Source organism: Lepisma saccharinum, chromosome 16 (assembly GCF_977018435.1).
Source record: "Lepisma saccharinum chromosome 16, izLepSacc3.1, whole genome shotgun sequence".
NCBI classification, from domain to species: Eukaryota; Metazoa; Arthropoda; class Insecta; order Zygentoma; family Lepismatidae; genus Lepisma; species Lepisma saccharinum.
This window is the reverse complement of record NC_139244.1, coordinates 70,175,672-70,192,299: the sequence shown is the minus strand read 5'-3', so window position 1 is coordinate 70,192,299 and position 16,628 is coordinate 70,175,672. Positions and strand designations below refer to the sequence as shown.

Below are 16,628 nucleotides of genomic sequence, written 5' to 3'. Positions count from 1 at the left end.
GCCTCTTTACACGCCCTTTAAACTACGTAGAGGGCTACCAGCCACATTTCACGTTTACCACATTATAAAGCTCGTCACATTTCACAGTTTAACGTGGAAAACTGTGTTTGAATTATTGTGGCACTTACAGCGTTTACCAATTTTAGTCTTCAACTATGTATGGATCTTTCTTATTTATCGTTCTTAATGCATCCCCGAGCTCGTGCGACACCCTGCACGGCGGGGCTTGCGGGGGAGGTAACTTACGACACTCACCAGGCTGGGATTCGAACCAGGAAACCTCATTTGTGAGTATAAAAGTTAATCACTTAACGCACGTGTATATTCGAGCTCCGCATAAAGCGGCTCTGGGAACCAATCAGCCTCAAATCAATGGGTACCTGGGAGGTAAAGACTGCCGGAGCGTGGTGCTGTTCACATCACTTTAAAAACCGAGATCGAGAATGTGTCGGGCTATACTCCCACATCCCTAAATGTGCATTCATGGCACGGTGCTATGTGATTTTCAATTTATTATTTTTGACAACGATAAAAATGTTAATGGTTTTAACTGATGGATATACAGAACCTTTACTCCTCGTTTCTGATTACACATCACACACAAACTGTCACGTACGGGCTGAAAAAACCATTGGACCAGGGCATTCGTTATGAGCTGTGTACTGACTTCTACTTAAAGCAGATGAGAGGCCTCTGTTATCTGCGGAAAAAAATCAACAACGTCATCATGCTTGCAAAATATAGCATGGAAAGCCTAATCGTGTAACCATCAACTAAATGAATGATAATGACATATAAGACCACCTTTTTTCTTAATTGATGGAAGTAATTGATAATGTTTCGCTGTCACCCGGAAAAAATGTTCCGTGTCACCCGTATCATTTCATGTTCGATGTTCTTAATAATATTTGCCTCAAGCGGCTTCTCCAGTGAAATGAGAAACGAGCCAGTGACACTACCTTCAATCGGGACTCATCATGTCAACGATGGAAGACAGGAATTTAAGCTGGAAGTGTCGGAAATAGATAAGTATGAAAGGGGAAAGCTCTACAACTAATTATGAAGTTTTAAACATTCCTTAGCATTTCATAATAATTGCATTATAGGAAAGAAAAATCATTTTGACAAGCAGTGGACATTATATTATATGCGTGTGTGTGTGTGTTTGTTTTTTTGTGTGTATACATATATATCACCCTGAATGATGTGTATATATACACACACACACACACACACACACACACACACACACACACACACATATATATATATATATATATATATATATATATAGGGTGATTCAAAAAAGTTAACACTATATAGAAAATAGAAAATACATTTAAAATTAGCAAGGATGAAGACAGAACAAGAGAGAGCGTAGTGTGTGATGTGTTATGCGGAAACGAAATCGCCAATTTTAGTCCAAAGACATTTCAGACGTTCGTTTCAACGGGAGCCACCAGACGTAAAGACAATTAAGGCTTGTCAATTTTTGCTCCTGGGAGGGTAAGGGGGGGGGGGGCAGAGTAAAGATCTCGTATCTTTCCAGGAACTTACATTTTATCTTTATTATTGTTGCTGTTGTTATACAAATCATAAAATTGAAATTGAATTCAAAAATTTTTGGCGTTGGAGTCACGTTCAGGCACAGTTCATTATATAGAGACTAAATTCACCTCATATCCTTTCCATAAATATCTAACATTTTGTTGATAAACAGTTATTTGCTTTCTAGTTCGTTTTCAGGATCCAGATATCAGAGACTACTGCTGAGTGATCGATTTGTGTGCGTTGGGCAAAAAAAAAAATCGCTGTGCAACGTGAAGTTCTGTTATTTGCAAAATAAAATAACACGTACAAAAAGTACGAAATGATGTATTCAATTTCAAGTAAATATCAGACTTCTTCTCTTATATAGAAGTGTGAATTAACAAAACAAAAACCACCAGTCCCAATGGAACTTACGTTAAATAATTTCCCGGGCATAACCCGATGATTTTTGTTGCTGAATATCTGGTTTTGATAATACAGAAAGAACAAGTAGGCCGAAAATAAATATGTTTATTATCAACAATGCAAATAATAATAATAATAAATATAAACACTAAACAACTCACTTTCTCTTTCATAAACAATAGATTACGTGTTGAATACAACAATAGCGGTAACACTTCAATGCCGAACATTCTACGCTCAAAGTGACGACAAGGTTTTAATAGCATGACTTAGTATAACATTTTATTAGGTTGAATGTAGATTTCGGGAAAAGAGGCAGCTGAAGGAGGCATTTCAAGCACTTCATAACCATCAAAAATTTTACATTGCAGTCGAGAACAGCTGTTTACTGAGTAAGTTAAATTCCGTCGTGGGTTGAATTTTCTTTAGTGTACCGTTATTTGTTGAACAGTGAAGAAACATAGCCATACCGTACATGAAGATTCGATACGGAGCTACAACAAGAATATAAATTCTATTTTTTTTGTTTTGACACAAAATCAAAAGACAAATCTCGCTTTGTGTGTCAGGGGCTAAGTTTTATGTTTATTTGGAGAATTTTATTAACGGCTGCTGAAGTCAAAGGTGTTCTCAGAAAGATTGGTTGTTATGATAAATTTATCAACTTCAGTGTAGAACTAACATAAAAAATTTGATTAGAAAGGACAAGAAGCGTTATGTAAGTCACGCAGATAATAAATAGCTTTTGACAACAGGAGATCATATTTCTTTCATGATGAACCATTTAAGTCACCAAAACTTTAATAAATAATAATAATACGCTAATAAAGACTATAATTATATAATTAGTCCCAAATCGGGTCTCCCCGATGGCACAGTGTTCGCGTCGTTGCCTTGTAATCAAGGGGTCCAGGGTTCGATACCCAGTGGAGGCACATAGTGCTTTGGAGTCCACTTTTAACTGTAGGTCCAGCCCCGATTAGCCTTACAGTGCATAAAGTGGACATAAAGCACCAAATCAATCACTGAATCAATAATTAGGCCCAAAATAATTTTCCAGGAGGGGTTAAACTGACCTCCCTGGGCTGTCTCGTTTTGTGGTCAAAATATCATGGGCTCAATTCAAGCGTTAACTTTCCAAGCTGAGGTTTCAAGTTTCTCAAGCACACTGTTGAGCAGTGAGCAGAATGAAGCTAACTCTGATAAATCATAAATTTTACGAAGAACAGATCCATGTTCTAAGAACTTGAAACCACTCTGTCTGCCGTGAATGTCAGTATTTGCTTTCGTACGAGTGAATATGTTGTGTGGGAGGAATAGTTATATGTATTATCTTCTGTGTAGTTAACTAAGTTGATAAGTAATCGATTGATTGCTTTACGTTACATTACATCGAATTTATGCCACTTTGGGCTAATCGCGAAGATGAAGGATGAGTGATAATATGATCAAAATGATTAAGAGACATTCACAAAGAATGTCCATGCTCACGGCGGGATTGTAGCGAGCTGTGATAACCATTACTCCACGGGGGGTCAGCGCTAAGGTGATACGTCAAAAACTTATAAATGTTAAGTGTTTATAAATGTTATTAATGTAGTTATAATGACGCAGCATACACTTTGGAAGAGAGAATTTTCATGTACAAATCATATGTAAAAACATACTTGTACAAGCAGCTTACAGATGTCTCCGTGATGAAAGATGAAGAAGAGTTCTGCAATTATCCACGAGGTCCCCTAAACCATTCTGAGAGATTTAGTCGTTGAACTATGAACTTTCGATCGCTCACTGCTTAGAAGTTACAAGCCGTGGTCTAAAAACTTTCCACTTGGGCGTTATACTGGTCGTTCAAACTTTGCATGCCAAAATGTGTGATTCGAACTTGTTTCATAACGTATGAAAAACAACTCTCCTCGGATGGGAATCTTTCCCTCCTTGTCCTGCTGTCTCTATTGCTTGGAAGTTTACTCAAGTGATACTCTATGAACTCTTGAGCGGTGAGAACAATAGATGATTATAGAGACAAATCAGGAAATATGACTATCGCAATCGCCGAGTAAGGTTTTAAATGGGTTAATGTTTCAGGCTTGGGATTGAACAATTTGTTTTTTCAAACTCACGTACTCCCTAGCCCCGTCTACGAGTAGTTCGCTGCACATTTTGACACTAGGTGTAGTGCAGGAGTATTCCGGTTACAGGCTGGTTCAAGGAAAAGACGTTGAACCAAGTAGACGAATAGAGGTGTTCAAATTCAGAACATATAACAAATGCTTGTCTGCTTCTTTAAAAGTTCATTTGATTGGTTAGCACGCACCACGTGACCATACAGCACACACTACACAGCTTCAAAATTAGTACATATTGTGCGCACACCAAATACAGTACTTGATACCAAATCATCGAAGTAGACGAGTTCGCGTTGCACCATGCGAGTTCAGAGAGAGTCAAAATGTGCAGCGAGCTAGACGGGCTTCAATCTCGTGAAGCTCTGCACCAAGAGAACGAAAACGAGTCTGCTCAAGTGGAGACACGACAGGGCTCAACCAATGAACACGCGGCACGGTAAGTGAGTGCAAGAAGAGGAAAGTGCGACTGTAGATACCAGATGTTAGCAGCACCGCGTACTGCTTCGCACCATACACTCACCTTGTCCTCTTCTCTACCGTTATGAGCTGCCTTGCTCCACAGATTCCCGGGACAGAGTTGATTGATTGAATTTGTGTTTTAAATCCACTTTGTGCACAGTAAGGCTAATCGTGACTGGACCTACAGTCTTGATCTCTACCACTACGCCATCGGAGATGCCCCATCGGGGCAGAGTTTAGTACACACTACACATCACTTTGCAGACTAACGAGGCTCTGGTATCTGAACTCACAGCCAATACAATCCTCCTTGAGGGTCGTCTTGTGTGTTGTCTATGTGCGGTTCTGATTATCCTTCCATCAAATTCATCTTACCATCATTCGCCCTATTTTTACGAGTAGCATAAAGTGGCAGAAAGGCGAAGTAAAATATATCAATTCAATGAATCTTAAACCAAGTGCATCCACAATGTGCTTCTATGCTTGAACATTCCTTTTTCTTGACACCTTTCATTTGTGATTTGCTAAGGAGTATTTAACACGGATGAAGGGTTGCCCTCCCTCCCCCAACCTTTGTCGCTCATGAGACATCATGTCGAAGAAGAGTACAAGAGTAAGAAGGCCGTTAGAAGCCAGAAGTAATATTTGAAATACGAAAGACTGATGGCTGATTTCGCAGGAAACATAACTTTATGATTGTTATATTACTACAGACAGAGAGAGAGAGGGAAGGAGAGAAGGGGAGGAGAAACGGGAGTGTAAGTGCTGAGAGGATAGACGACAGAGAGAGAGAGAGAGAGAGAGAGAGAGAGGAATACATGGGAAAGGTGAAAGACATAGAAGGAAAATGAGAGACAGGTGGGGAATAGAAATAAAAGAAGAAAGAGATAGAAGGAAAACGATGGAGAGAGAGAGAAACGGGGGTGGGAATAGAGAAGAGAGAAGAAAGAGATAGAAGGGACAATACAGGAAAAGAGGGAGAGAAGCATAGAAATAAAAAGGAGATGGAGAAAGAGATATAATGAAAATGAGAGAGAGGGAGAGAGAGAGACATAGAAAGAAAGGAGATAGAGATAGATAGAAATGAGAGAGAGGAAGGGGGAGAGAGATAGGGAGGGAGGGAGAGAGAGAGGTAGAGAGAGAGAGAGAGAGAGAGAGAGAAAAGGATGGGGGACATTGAAAGAAAAGGAGAAAGTGAGAGAGGGGGCATTGAAAGAAAAGAAGAAAGAGATAGAAAAACAATGAGAGAGAGAGAAAGAAGGAGATGGGGTGAGATATAGACAGTAGATAACAGATAGAGAAAAGCAAAAATGACTAATGCATAAATTGATAAATGAGAACCGTTAATTAAAAAATGAATATGATAATAATGTAAATAACAGATGCTAGAGACAACGCTTGACCTTATGTCAATTGTATGTTCTTTCATATCCAATTTAATTCATTCGAACTATCGGCAATTCTGCTGTTCAGTACATTCTGTAAATGAGGAATTAATTGAAGTTTGGTCATTTCACGGATCAAAATAAGTTGATGTGAAATAACACGAAGCCAATACAGTTATCTGTTAACAAAAGGTTACATATTCATTGGAGAGTTGAATCTATGCACATAATAATGAACCAATTGTTATCTGCTGAATAAAATGTATGTTGTTTCGGATACTGCATTTATCCGTCATTTCTGTAGGTACCAGGCATCACGTGTTGCTCCTATATTGCGATGAATGCAGTTATTATCGAAACTAAGAATAATTATTAATTTACCCTTAAAAGTGGTTGCGTTTGTAAAATCGATTTGGCATCTTATCTGCTTTGGAGAAGTGGGTGACAGAAATTGTAATCGAGAACACATTCATAATTAAATTGTTTTTGTTAATAATGAATTTAAAATACACACATCTCACATGTTAATTAATTGTTCTTATTGTGTTTAAAAAAGCTAAGGCGAATTTTTAAGCCCGAAATGCTCTAAACAACGTAACATTTTATATGGATGTATTGGATATTAAGCTGGATATTCGGTCGAACGCTGAAACCAATTTAACGACATTTTGATTGTGTATGCTCAATTTTCCCTTTACCATTGTGCTTTATGGGTAAAAAGCCTTAGTGTTTTCTCAGCCACCGGAATATGCATCCTAATGGTCTATTATGAGTTCTTGCTAGATTCGTGCAATGACAGTACTGATCAATGGAGAAATGAAAAAGAACAACACGACATGTATTGGGTCTCGAACTCGTACCCTCTTGTTGAATATATAAGAGGGAAACCATTATCTTGAAGAAAAGTATGTTTATGGGTATTCACCGTCAAAGTAGTCCTTTGTGCATGGAAGTTATCTTAGTTGCACCTATCTATTTCAACATGCTTCCTTAGAGAGTAAGCAATGCACCAAATAACAGGGTGTTTCACTCGCTCTCGGCTTCTGATTTTATCTTAGAAAAATAAAACTATTGGTCATAATGTAATTAAAAATGATACGGATACAGCTTGGTGTATGAGAAGCATGGTGACGTCACAGCGAATTGGAAGTGGTTGCCATTAGCATCAACGCATGTCTGCACATTGTTACAGAAAGTAGCCACCAAAACATTAGAAGCGACAGCGTCGATTTCCCGCCGAATGCTGCCGTGCAGTTCCATGATAGTCCGTGGCTTGTTACGATAGGATCTCCTTTCAGCATGCCCCGCAGGAAGAAATCCGGTGGGAATAGGTCAGGCGATCTCCTTCAGGCACATCCAACAATGTTCCCGTTGTTTCCACTTTCTTCACGAACTTTAAACCGAAAAAAAAAAAACACTGTGAGGTGCGTCACAACAGCAAGGCCAATAACTCAGACTGAAAGCACATGCCCGTACGATTGGCATTAAACGGCAGAATCTCCCAGACGCACGCGCAAGGACTTTAGAAACTATGGCGCCATCTACAATGACGTCACGATGCTACTCATTCACCAAAATATGTCCCTAACATATTTTCTTACATTATGCCAAATAGTTTGATGTTTACAGGGGAAAGTCAGGAGCCAAGAGCAAGTGAAGCACCCTGTATGATGTAATATGGGTTTCCGACAATAGGGGTTGGTTTTTGATTCAAACTCAATTTCACATTTCTGCATCACAACCCTCTTCCTATCTTTAGAGTATACACACACAGCATGGTCATGTTGACAGTGCAATAAAACAAGATGATTACATGCTATTTATTCAAGTACGAGCAAGCAGAACATACAACTTCTGAGCAGTGAGAACTGAGTGGAGCGATTACCTACCTTCCCAAAGTCCGTGAGGCCTCCATGGTCCGGAATCTGTCCCGGGGCATCCACCGTGGAGCAATCTGCCCTAACAAGGAGCGAAGCAATGAGCAAGTTGTACAAGTTTTATGTTAGACTCAAGTAAAATTATAAGTAACTTCTTACAAAACTACACCGACAATCACATTAACAAGTTACGTCATGTAAAAATAACTCATCTCATATTTAAATCACACACACACCATGACACCCCCAACACACACGCGCACACACACACACTCATATATGTATACAATATGCACGCACACACAGAAAACATATGAATTTAATTGAACTGTACTTTGCAGGCGCATACGAATTAGGATATATGGCTTCACACGTTCTCAATCATGACTTTAGTGGATTAGTTACCGAATGGTTAGCGATTGGGTGGACTCCAGAATCGCTTTAAATGTTGACATTATCAGATAATCGAATCCAAGTCTGTGGAGTTGCAGTCACACGCTGTACCAACATAGTCACATCTTCTTCATACGTATGTGACTGTGTGTGTGTGTGTGTACACGCACACATATATACAAACGTTTACAATTAATTCTGTGAGTATGTATATGCTACCAGTGACAGTTACGTCACTTCAAATTAATGGACTATAAGAGTTCTGTCTAAGGCATAGACATTAATCGATTTTGTACCTTGCATTACTTTTTTCACACATGATTGAAAAAATTTGTGCAATTTGTAGCAATGGTATGTAGCATTTGAATAATGTTTTTTATTCTTGTGATGAGTTTATGGGTTAAGATAATTTTTATCTTTCGGCTAACTATAATAATGTCAATTGAACGACAAGTTGCACAAAAGAAGACATGTAGTAAAAGTTTACACATGCAAAATTTGTCTTTGTATGACAGGAAATATAATTTTTAAAAAACAAACAGGTGGTCACAATGGATACATGTGTGTGTATTCATTCAAGCATCGCCATTTGTCATCCACACACGTGAAAGTAGTTAACATGGTGGCAGTGGAACAGAGTGGAGGACACGTTTCTTGGAATGAAGGACCTAGGTTATAAATAAAAAAATGTTTCGTATTTTATGAATTAGTATTTAACTTGACATCATTTTTCTTTTTCCGCACACCCATAACGTTAAGTACAGGGTGGTGCATATTGTATCTACCAATATGACTTGGCAACCCTGTCGGAACCCAGGTGCGCAAGCGCAGAAGTCTCCCATGGTTAGGCAGGTGCAAGTCTGGCACAGTCCGCCATGAAACGTTCGCCTGTTCAGACGAGAATCGTGGCAGTGGACCCGTTCATCTGAACGAGTTCCATTCAGGAGAAGCAGCAGGTGCTGGGACGACGGTCCAGTTAGAGTCTCCATCAACCAGTGCCAGAGCGTCACAACATGATACGATGCGTCAGACAATAGAAACTCAATGGCAGCGTGCAGAAACAAAAGTCTCCAGGTCGGAGGAGACATATTCTCTGGCGTCCTGATGCTTCTCTTGAATGGAACCCGTTCGAATGAACGCCTCTACTGTCACGATTCCTGACTGAACCGGTTAAAAATCCATGGCAGACTAATTACCAGACTTGCATCTGCCTAAGCATGGCGGATTTATTCGCATGCACACCTGCGTTCCGACAGGGTTGCCAACTCATATTGGTAGATACAATATGCACCACCCTGTACATTTCGTATTGTAAAATTTTGTAAGTTCTTTTCCAGATGGAATAATCATATTATATAAATAACAAGCGGTTCTACCATGTCACACACACTGATAATTTAGGCAATATCAGTCCTTTGCAGTTCGAACAGTAAAAATATGTTTAGAAAGATTTAATAAATTATAATAGATTAAATTGAATTTTGAGAATAAATTTTGGAAAACAAATGAGAATGAAATTCAAATTTCATACCATAACATAATTTCAGAACCGTCTCTAGTATATGGTAGCGCATGTTGGACTCTTCGTTACCATGATAACGATAGAATAAATTGTTTTTCACAAATTAGACTTTTAAGGTATTTAAGTGGAATAACCTTACCAGACAAAATTAGAAGTGAAGAAATTGGAAATAAATGGAAGGTCGAAGCATTGGTGGAAGAAATGAAGAAAAAAATCAGTTTATGTTGAATCAGCGTGTTCTGAGCATGCCAGAAAAATACCAAATTACAGGCCTAAAGGAACAATAACTTTAGGAAGACCATATCGTCCGTGGAATGATAATATTTGTAACTGTAGATCAGGCTTTGGTTACCCAGACCTGCAGTGAAGACATGTGGGTGGATATGGAGATAGGGACTTACAATCTCATAATCACTGATTAGTGGAGGTGGTGTGATCAGCAACACTCTGGGGTTGCATTTACCTCCCAGGGTTGCTTCTAGGTACTCGCTTATTTGAGACTGTTTGAATGCCAGTCAGTCTCCACTCACTTCGGTCATTGAACCCACGGCATTCAGACAACCCTCGCGATGTGTCTCTGGTTCGAATCCCGGTCTGGGCATGGGTGTTCTTTGTGAGTGCGCCTTCGTAATTTCACCATATCATCACTCATCCTCATTTTTGCGATTAACCAAAAGTGACAGAAAAGCGAAGTAAAATAAACCATAATCAATCAAGCAAGCAATCAGACACTTACCTTTCGCTGGATCACCTAAATTCTAAATAACCATAGTTGCTAATTTGAGATGGAAGGTAAGCGACGGTATTCATTGAGGAGGGGGGGAGTGGATGTAATGTTTACCTTTTAGTTTTAGTTTAGCATTATGTCAAATATTGTATCAGTTTCGCGGTTCCTTCTCGAATCTTTGTTGTTGCTTCTAACTCTTTCCCCATTTCCCTCTCCCTCCTCTCTCTCCCTCTCTCCTCAAAGTCTCAAGTAGAAACGAAACGAACACAGCTTTTTACGTATACGTAGACATCGACATAACACAAGTATTAAAACCTTATAAATTGTACATTAAATTCACTGATCCATTCAACGTTTTTCCTCCAGCTAATCAGTTTTCAGACTAGTATTAGTACCTGTTTAGTAAATGCAACATATCTTTTCCTCTCCCTGCATTTCTTCGAAATGTTCCCGTCAATATTCACTTCGTAATCGAATGCCAGTTCGTATTCGCAGAGACAATAAAATCTCCACCACTCCGAGACAGAGAGAGGAGCTAACTCTGCAAACATCGATTAGTAATTTCCTCGTGGCTGAAATCAGACTTCGACGCATTTGCTGTTTGAACACATTGATTAGCGAATATGAGAAACGACTGGTTAAGGTATCAGGTGTCACTCCCCTCCCTTTCCCCCTCTTACACACAAATGAGCATTTCCTCCTAAACATACCAGACCTTTGATATTTCAAGCAAACTTTTAAGCAAAATGTCCTCATTACATGTCAACCATTTCGAGCTATATTTTCTACTTATACCGGGTGGTCCATTTATAATTATACTATGGAATATCGTATGCAGAATGCATCCAATCGACAAATTGCACAAAAAAATGTTTGATACTATTGCGAGGGTAAGTCAATGCAGCAAAAATGTCGTCGCCCCCACAAGGGGTGGGTGGTAAATGTGAAATTTCAAATGGAACACCCCCATTCGTTTTACATATTTGCATTCCGTGTTGAAAAATAAGTATTTTTCGTTCGAAAAAAATTGGAAAAAAATTGCAACCTTCTAACATTTGAGGTACACAAATAAATGTTTAAAGGAGCAAATGTTCAAAATGATGACCGTTCTCTTCAATGCATTTCAAAACACGGTGTCTGAAGCTCCACACTGTTCGTCCCAAAATGTCAGGAGTGATAACAACCGATGAAGCAACCAAGGATCGCGGTTATACCGGCGCTACCGTTGGTCCATTGCGACTAATGGAGATAGCGCTACCGTAGTGTTTTGGGCGACAAATATTGATATAGCGCCACCAAGGGAACAACCAAAACTCTAGCAAAAAGTTTCCTTCTCGCCAGACAGAAATAGACCTACATTCGGATAACCTGCTTAACTTCTTGAGTCTTCTATATGTACAACCTCTGCGAATTATGTCGATCATTGAGTTTCCTTTATTCCTTTGTGTTTTTATTATTTACTTACAACCACTTAATCACTAATCATTCCCTTCTATTTGTTTTTTATTTTTAAATACTTTCTAGTTCCTCCTAGTTCATTAATAATTTACTTTCAGTTTTTCCACTTTTGCTGCCATCTATCGTAGTTTTCACCAACTATTTTTTCATATGTTTATCGTTGGCTTCGCTCATTCCGGCACGTAACACCATAAAGGATGGTAGTTATCCTTTGGTTTGGCAAACAAAATTCTGATTTTCAATGCCGTCGTTACAACCCAGAACTGTGCGTGACTGTACATGGGATCGATTCAGACACATATCTTTCCCGTACCCATTTATCTCAACCTACGTGTGTTTGTGATGATAGGGTGACGGAAAAAGAGTGGGTTTGTACTCTCCATCAATTTTTGTTATAATATAAGCGATCCGATATGTTAAGGAGAACGACCAAGCCATCGACGCTAGGAACACTCATATCTACTATATTTTTAAAAAATCCAGCTGATATTATATCCTCATCCGAGTGTGTTTTATGTTTATCAAGTGGCACTAGATCGCATTCAGTCTCATATTAAGAGAGTTTCTTATAGTCCACAATGATTAGCCTCAGTGTGAGAATCAACCAGACGAATGCCGGGAATCCACAAAACATGTTTTCCCTGGAATATGAAAAAAAAATATCCCTGCTAGGGTTATTTTTATCCCCCTTAGAGAAAATGGAATTGAAAGCATATAGTAGACATAGTAGATATATACAATATTATTTATATTCTTTGTATACAAATTTCTTAACTATATATAACACAATTTACAAACTCATTAATGGTTTAGATTTCTCTTCGGAAAAGTATGCAGCCTTGTGGATTAAAGAAGCACACCACTTTTCTGCAACTGACCATCCTCACCGATCCAAGACACAGCAGGTTGTTTTCAACTTTAGTTTTCAAGGCATAGTGTTGCTATTTTACGTGTACGTGTTCACAACGAAATTGGATGTACGAGGGGGTGCTGGTAATTTCTTAGCCTTACCCCCTTCATGTTGTCGTATTTTCATGAATTTGGTCTTAAATTGCAGCTTAATGTCTGTATATTGTTGGTAGAGAAAAGTATATTTGTACGTCTAATGGTTTTTCTTTATTTCAGATGTGACTGAAAGATGGCAGCACCTGAAGCAACATTTACAGTGAAAGACCATAGAGTGGTGATAAAGTTTTTATTCCTGCAGAGAAAGTCCGGCAAGGAAATACATGACACGTTGGTACAGACTTTGGGGGACCATGCCCCTGCATATGCCACTGTTAAGAACTGGGTAGCTAAATTTAAAACCGGCCATTTCAGCACAGATGATGAGCCACACACAGGAAGGCCAGCATGTGTGGTTGTTCCGGAAGTAATCGATGCTGTGCATGATCTAATTCTTCAAGATCGGCGAATTTCCACTAAAATCATTGCTGAGTCTCTAAACATCTCCCGTGAAAGAGTTGGTGTTATTATCCACGACCATCTAGGTATGAGTAAGGTTTCAGCAAAGTGGATCCCGAAACTTTTGAACGCTGATCAGCACCGTGACAGGGTGAGGACATCCAAAGTGATTCTTGATTATTTTCAAAAGGATGCGTCCACATTTTTGTCTCGATTGGTGACTGAGGATGAGACCTGGATCTACCTCTATGATCCTGAAACAAAAGAACAGTCAAAGGCATGGACCCACTCTGAGTCACCACGCCCAAAGAAGGCCCGTGTGCAAAAGACGGCAGCCAAGGTGATGGCCAGTGTTTTTTGGGACAAAGACGGTGTACTGCTAATTGACCTTTTGGAAAAGGCTGCAACTATTACAGGGGCATATTATTCATCACTTCTTGATAATTTGAAGCAGACAATTAAGTCCAAACGACGCGGAAAATTGACAAATGGAATTCTGTATTTGCACGACAATGCCTCTCGACACACTGCAGGCATTACCCAGCAAAAATTAAAGGATTTGAAGTTCACAGTTTTGGAACACCCTGCTTATTCACCAGATGTGCCCCCCTCTGACTACTTCCTATTTCCAAATCTCAAGAAATTTCTGAAGGGGGTCAGATTTGGGTCACTTTCTGAGGCACAGGATGCTGTACGTACGTGGTTTGCGGAACAACCAAAATATTTTTTTGGGGGGGTTACAACAACTGGAGAAAAGACTTAGGAAATGTGTTCACCTCAGAGGGGATTATGTTGAATAAAAAAAAAATATTCCCATCTCTGTCTCATTTGTTTCTTGCAAAGGCTAAGAAATTACCAGCACCCCCTCGTAGGTTAGACGGACATTAAGTTTGTGTTTGGCAAAAAAATTTAGTCAAGTGTTTGGTGTTACTAGTTCGATAGTTCTTCTTGTGTACGACGTTGTGTTTTCTTAGAATGTAAATATACTAAATGTACTGAGTGTTCTAAATTACCTGTAAACGTTATCATAAGATTTAATGAGCCCGACCCTGTGGCCGAGTGGTTAGCACATCGCCAAGGGTACCGGGTTCGAATCCCGGTCGGGCTTGGTTGTTTGTGAATGTCCATTCATCAATTTCATCATTTCATCACTCATCCCCATCTTCGCAAATTAGCCAAGAGGCACAAAACGCGAAGTAAAATAAACTAAATCAAATCAAATAAAAAATCAAAGATTTAATGACCTGGCTTTGAGGCAATAGTTTAGTTTACTAACTGGTAACATATACAAACCTACCTCCGGAAATGAAATCACAAATACGCCGCTGAGTGGGCACCACCCCCTCCCTTCGGATCAAAAAGCTTAATTCGTACAGTGATTAGCATGATGCAGTTCCCGCCACTCTTATGCTAGCAGCCGACGTTCTCGCCGTTCCCTTTGCGAGGGGAATTTGGTTGCCACATTGAACGTGGATGAGGTTGAAGGAAACTACCACCAAAGAAACAGGTACACGGTGTTTCACCTAGTTTTCGCCTATAAAAATCAGACTATTGGTGATAATGTAATGAAATTTGCTACCGACATACCTTAGGTTATGAGAAGCATGGTTACATCATTGGAGATGCAGCGGCAGCCTCTACAGCCCTTGCGTGGGCATGCGCGTGCATCTGAGCGATTCTTCCGTTAAATGCCAGTCGTACGTCGTCTTTCCTTGTGTTCGGTTGGAAGTGAGGTCGTGAATTCCCAGAATACCCGGCTTTGGGCTACGGAGAAACCTTACACTGTGTACGAAACACCTCTTCATGATGAAAAAATTGGGGTGAGATGCGCTTTATCAAGGCGCCGCATTATTGAACCCATCTTTTTCCTCACAATAGTGAATACAGAAGTCTACGTGGGAATCTTCCAGGAGTTTGTAAATGAGTTGGATGACGAGGAACTCCATAATGGCTATTTTCAGCTGGATGGCGCCACTTGCCACACTTCCAATGTCAACAACACTCGTTGCGACGTCATCAAGATATGTCCGCAGCAAATTTAATTACATTATGACCAATAGTTTGATTTTTATAAGCAAAAATCAAGGACCGAGAACGATTGAAACACCCTGTATGTAAGTGCAGGGGTCGAAATGGATAGGATCGGTCCGGAACGGCGTTCCGGTTCGTGAATATCTCGAACCTTCCCGTTCCGTGTCGCCAGAAATAGCAAAGGACCGATCCGGTTAAATGTAGTTTTTAGATATTACACTACATTTTCATTTACAGTGTGAACTAAATTGACAATACTCTTTAATACTACATATTACAGCATTCATATACAAGCTTCTCCTATACATGGATATGTATTGTTGCAAAGAAGGGGCTTAGAGTATGAAGTATGTCGCCTAGACAAGTAACGAGCGCTGGAACTCCAACCAACACACTACCTGAAGCATTCTTTTTTCCTTCGAATTTCCCCTTTTCAGTGCATTTCTATCGTGCTTTCTTCTTGCTCCGATGAACCCAATAGTAAAATTTCAAATCAGTCAGACAATAAAAGCAATCGTTTAACACACGCAAAATAACAATATGCACTTTTAATAAGTATTATTAAGAAAGAGTTTTGAGAAAAATATACATTTAAATCAAAGATTTCCCCCCATTTTGCGAGAGCAGACTACAATTCACTATTTCCGTCTGTTTAAATGTTAAAAAGAACAAAATTCCCAAAGCCTCGCGTCCAAACCATGCTATATTATTTTATGTGCGTCTATATATTTTAATATTGACCATTATTAACACATTTCAGTGGTCGCGTGGGAAAAACTTTCGTCACTGGTCGCGTGGATCACGATTGTCATCCATAGAATATTATCGTTTTTATCCATTATTTGTCAAAATTTATTTAGTTTTATAGTGCGAATGTCGTTCGTGAAGTATTCTGGTTCATTTAACAAAACAATTATAATTTATTTCACTCAACAAATTCTAAATCGAGTGCACTACATTTGGATTGGATGAAACCAAACATAAATACATATCTTAGAATCTTACTTCTTGTTATTTTCTTCATATATAGGTTTTTCATGGTCTGAACACACCCACTTCATACTTACGTGTATATATATAACACTTACTTATAAATGAGTGTTGCCCAACTGCAGCAGCAGCAGTATATAAGTGGGTCACTATCGTCATCCACGCTACCACTTTAGTGTTAATAATAATACACCGCGTCATTTCACTAGTCGTTAATATCGGCACTATAGTCATCAAGGAAAAGACGTAACGAGTTCCTTTTCGTGAAAATTTCCATTTTGAGCCTTTATCAGGTGT

The 16,628-nt window shown here is 39.2% G+C and overlaps 1 protein-coding gene across 1 annotated transcript in view; it reads right to left on the bottom strand.

The window, feature by feature from the left end:
- Nucleotides 1-16,628, bottom strand: part of LOC146000523 (dipeptidase 1-like) — a 196,932-nt gene that overhangs the window by 102,399 nt on the left and 77,905 nt on the right. The window contains exon 5 of the mRNA XM_083138268.1: nt 7,819-7,888. Coding sequence (XP_082994394.1) covers nt 7,819-7,888 — 70 coding nt within the window. The remainder of the gene's footprint in view (nt 1-7,818; nt 7,889-16,628) is intronic.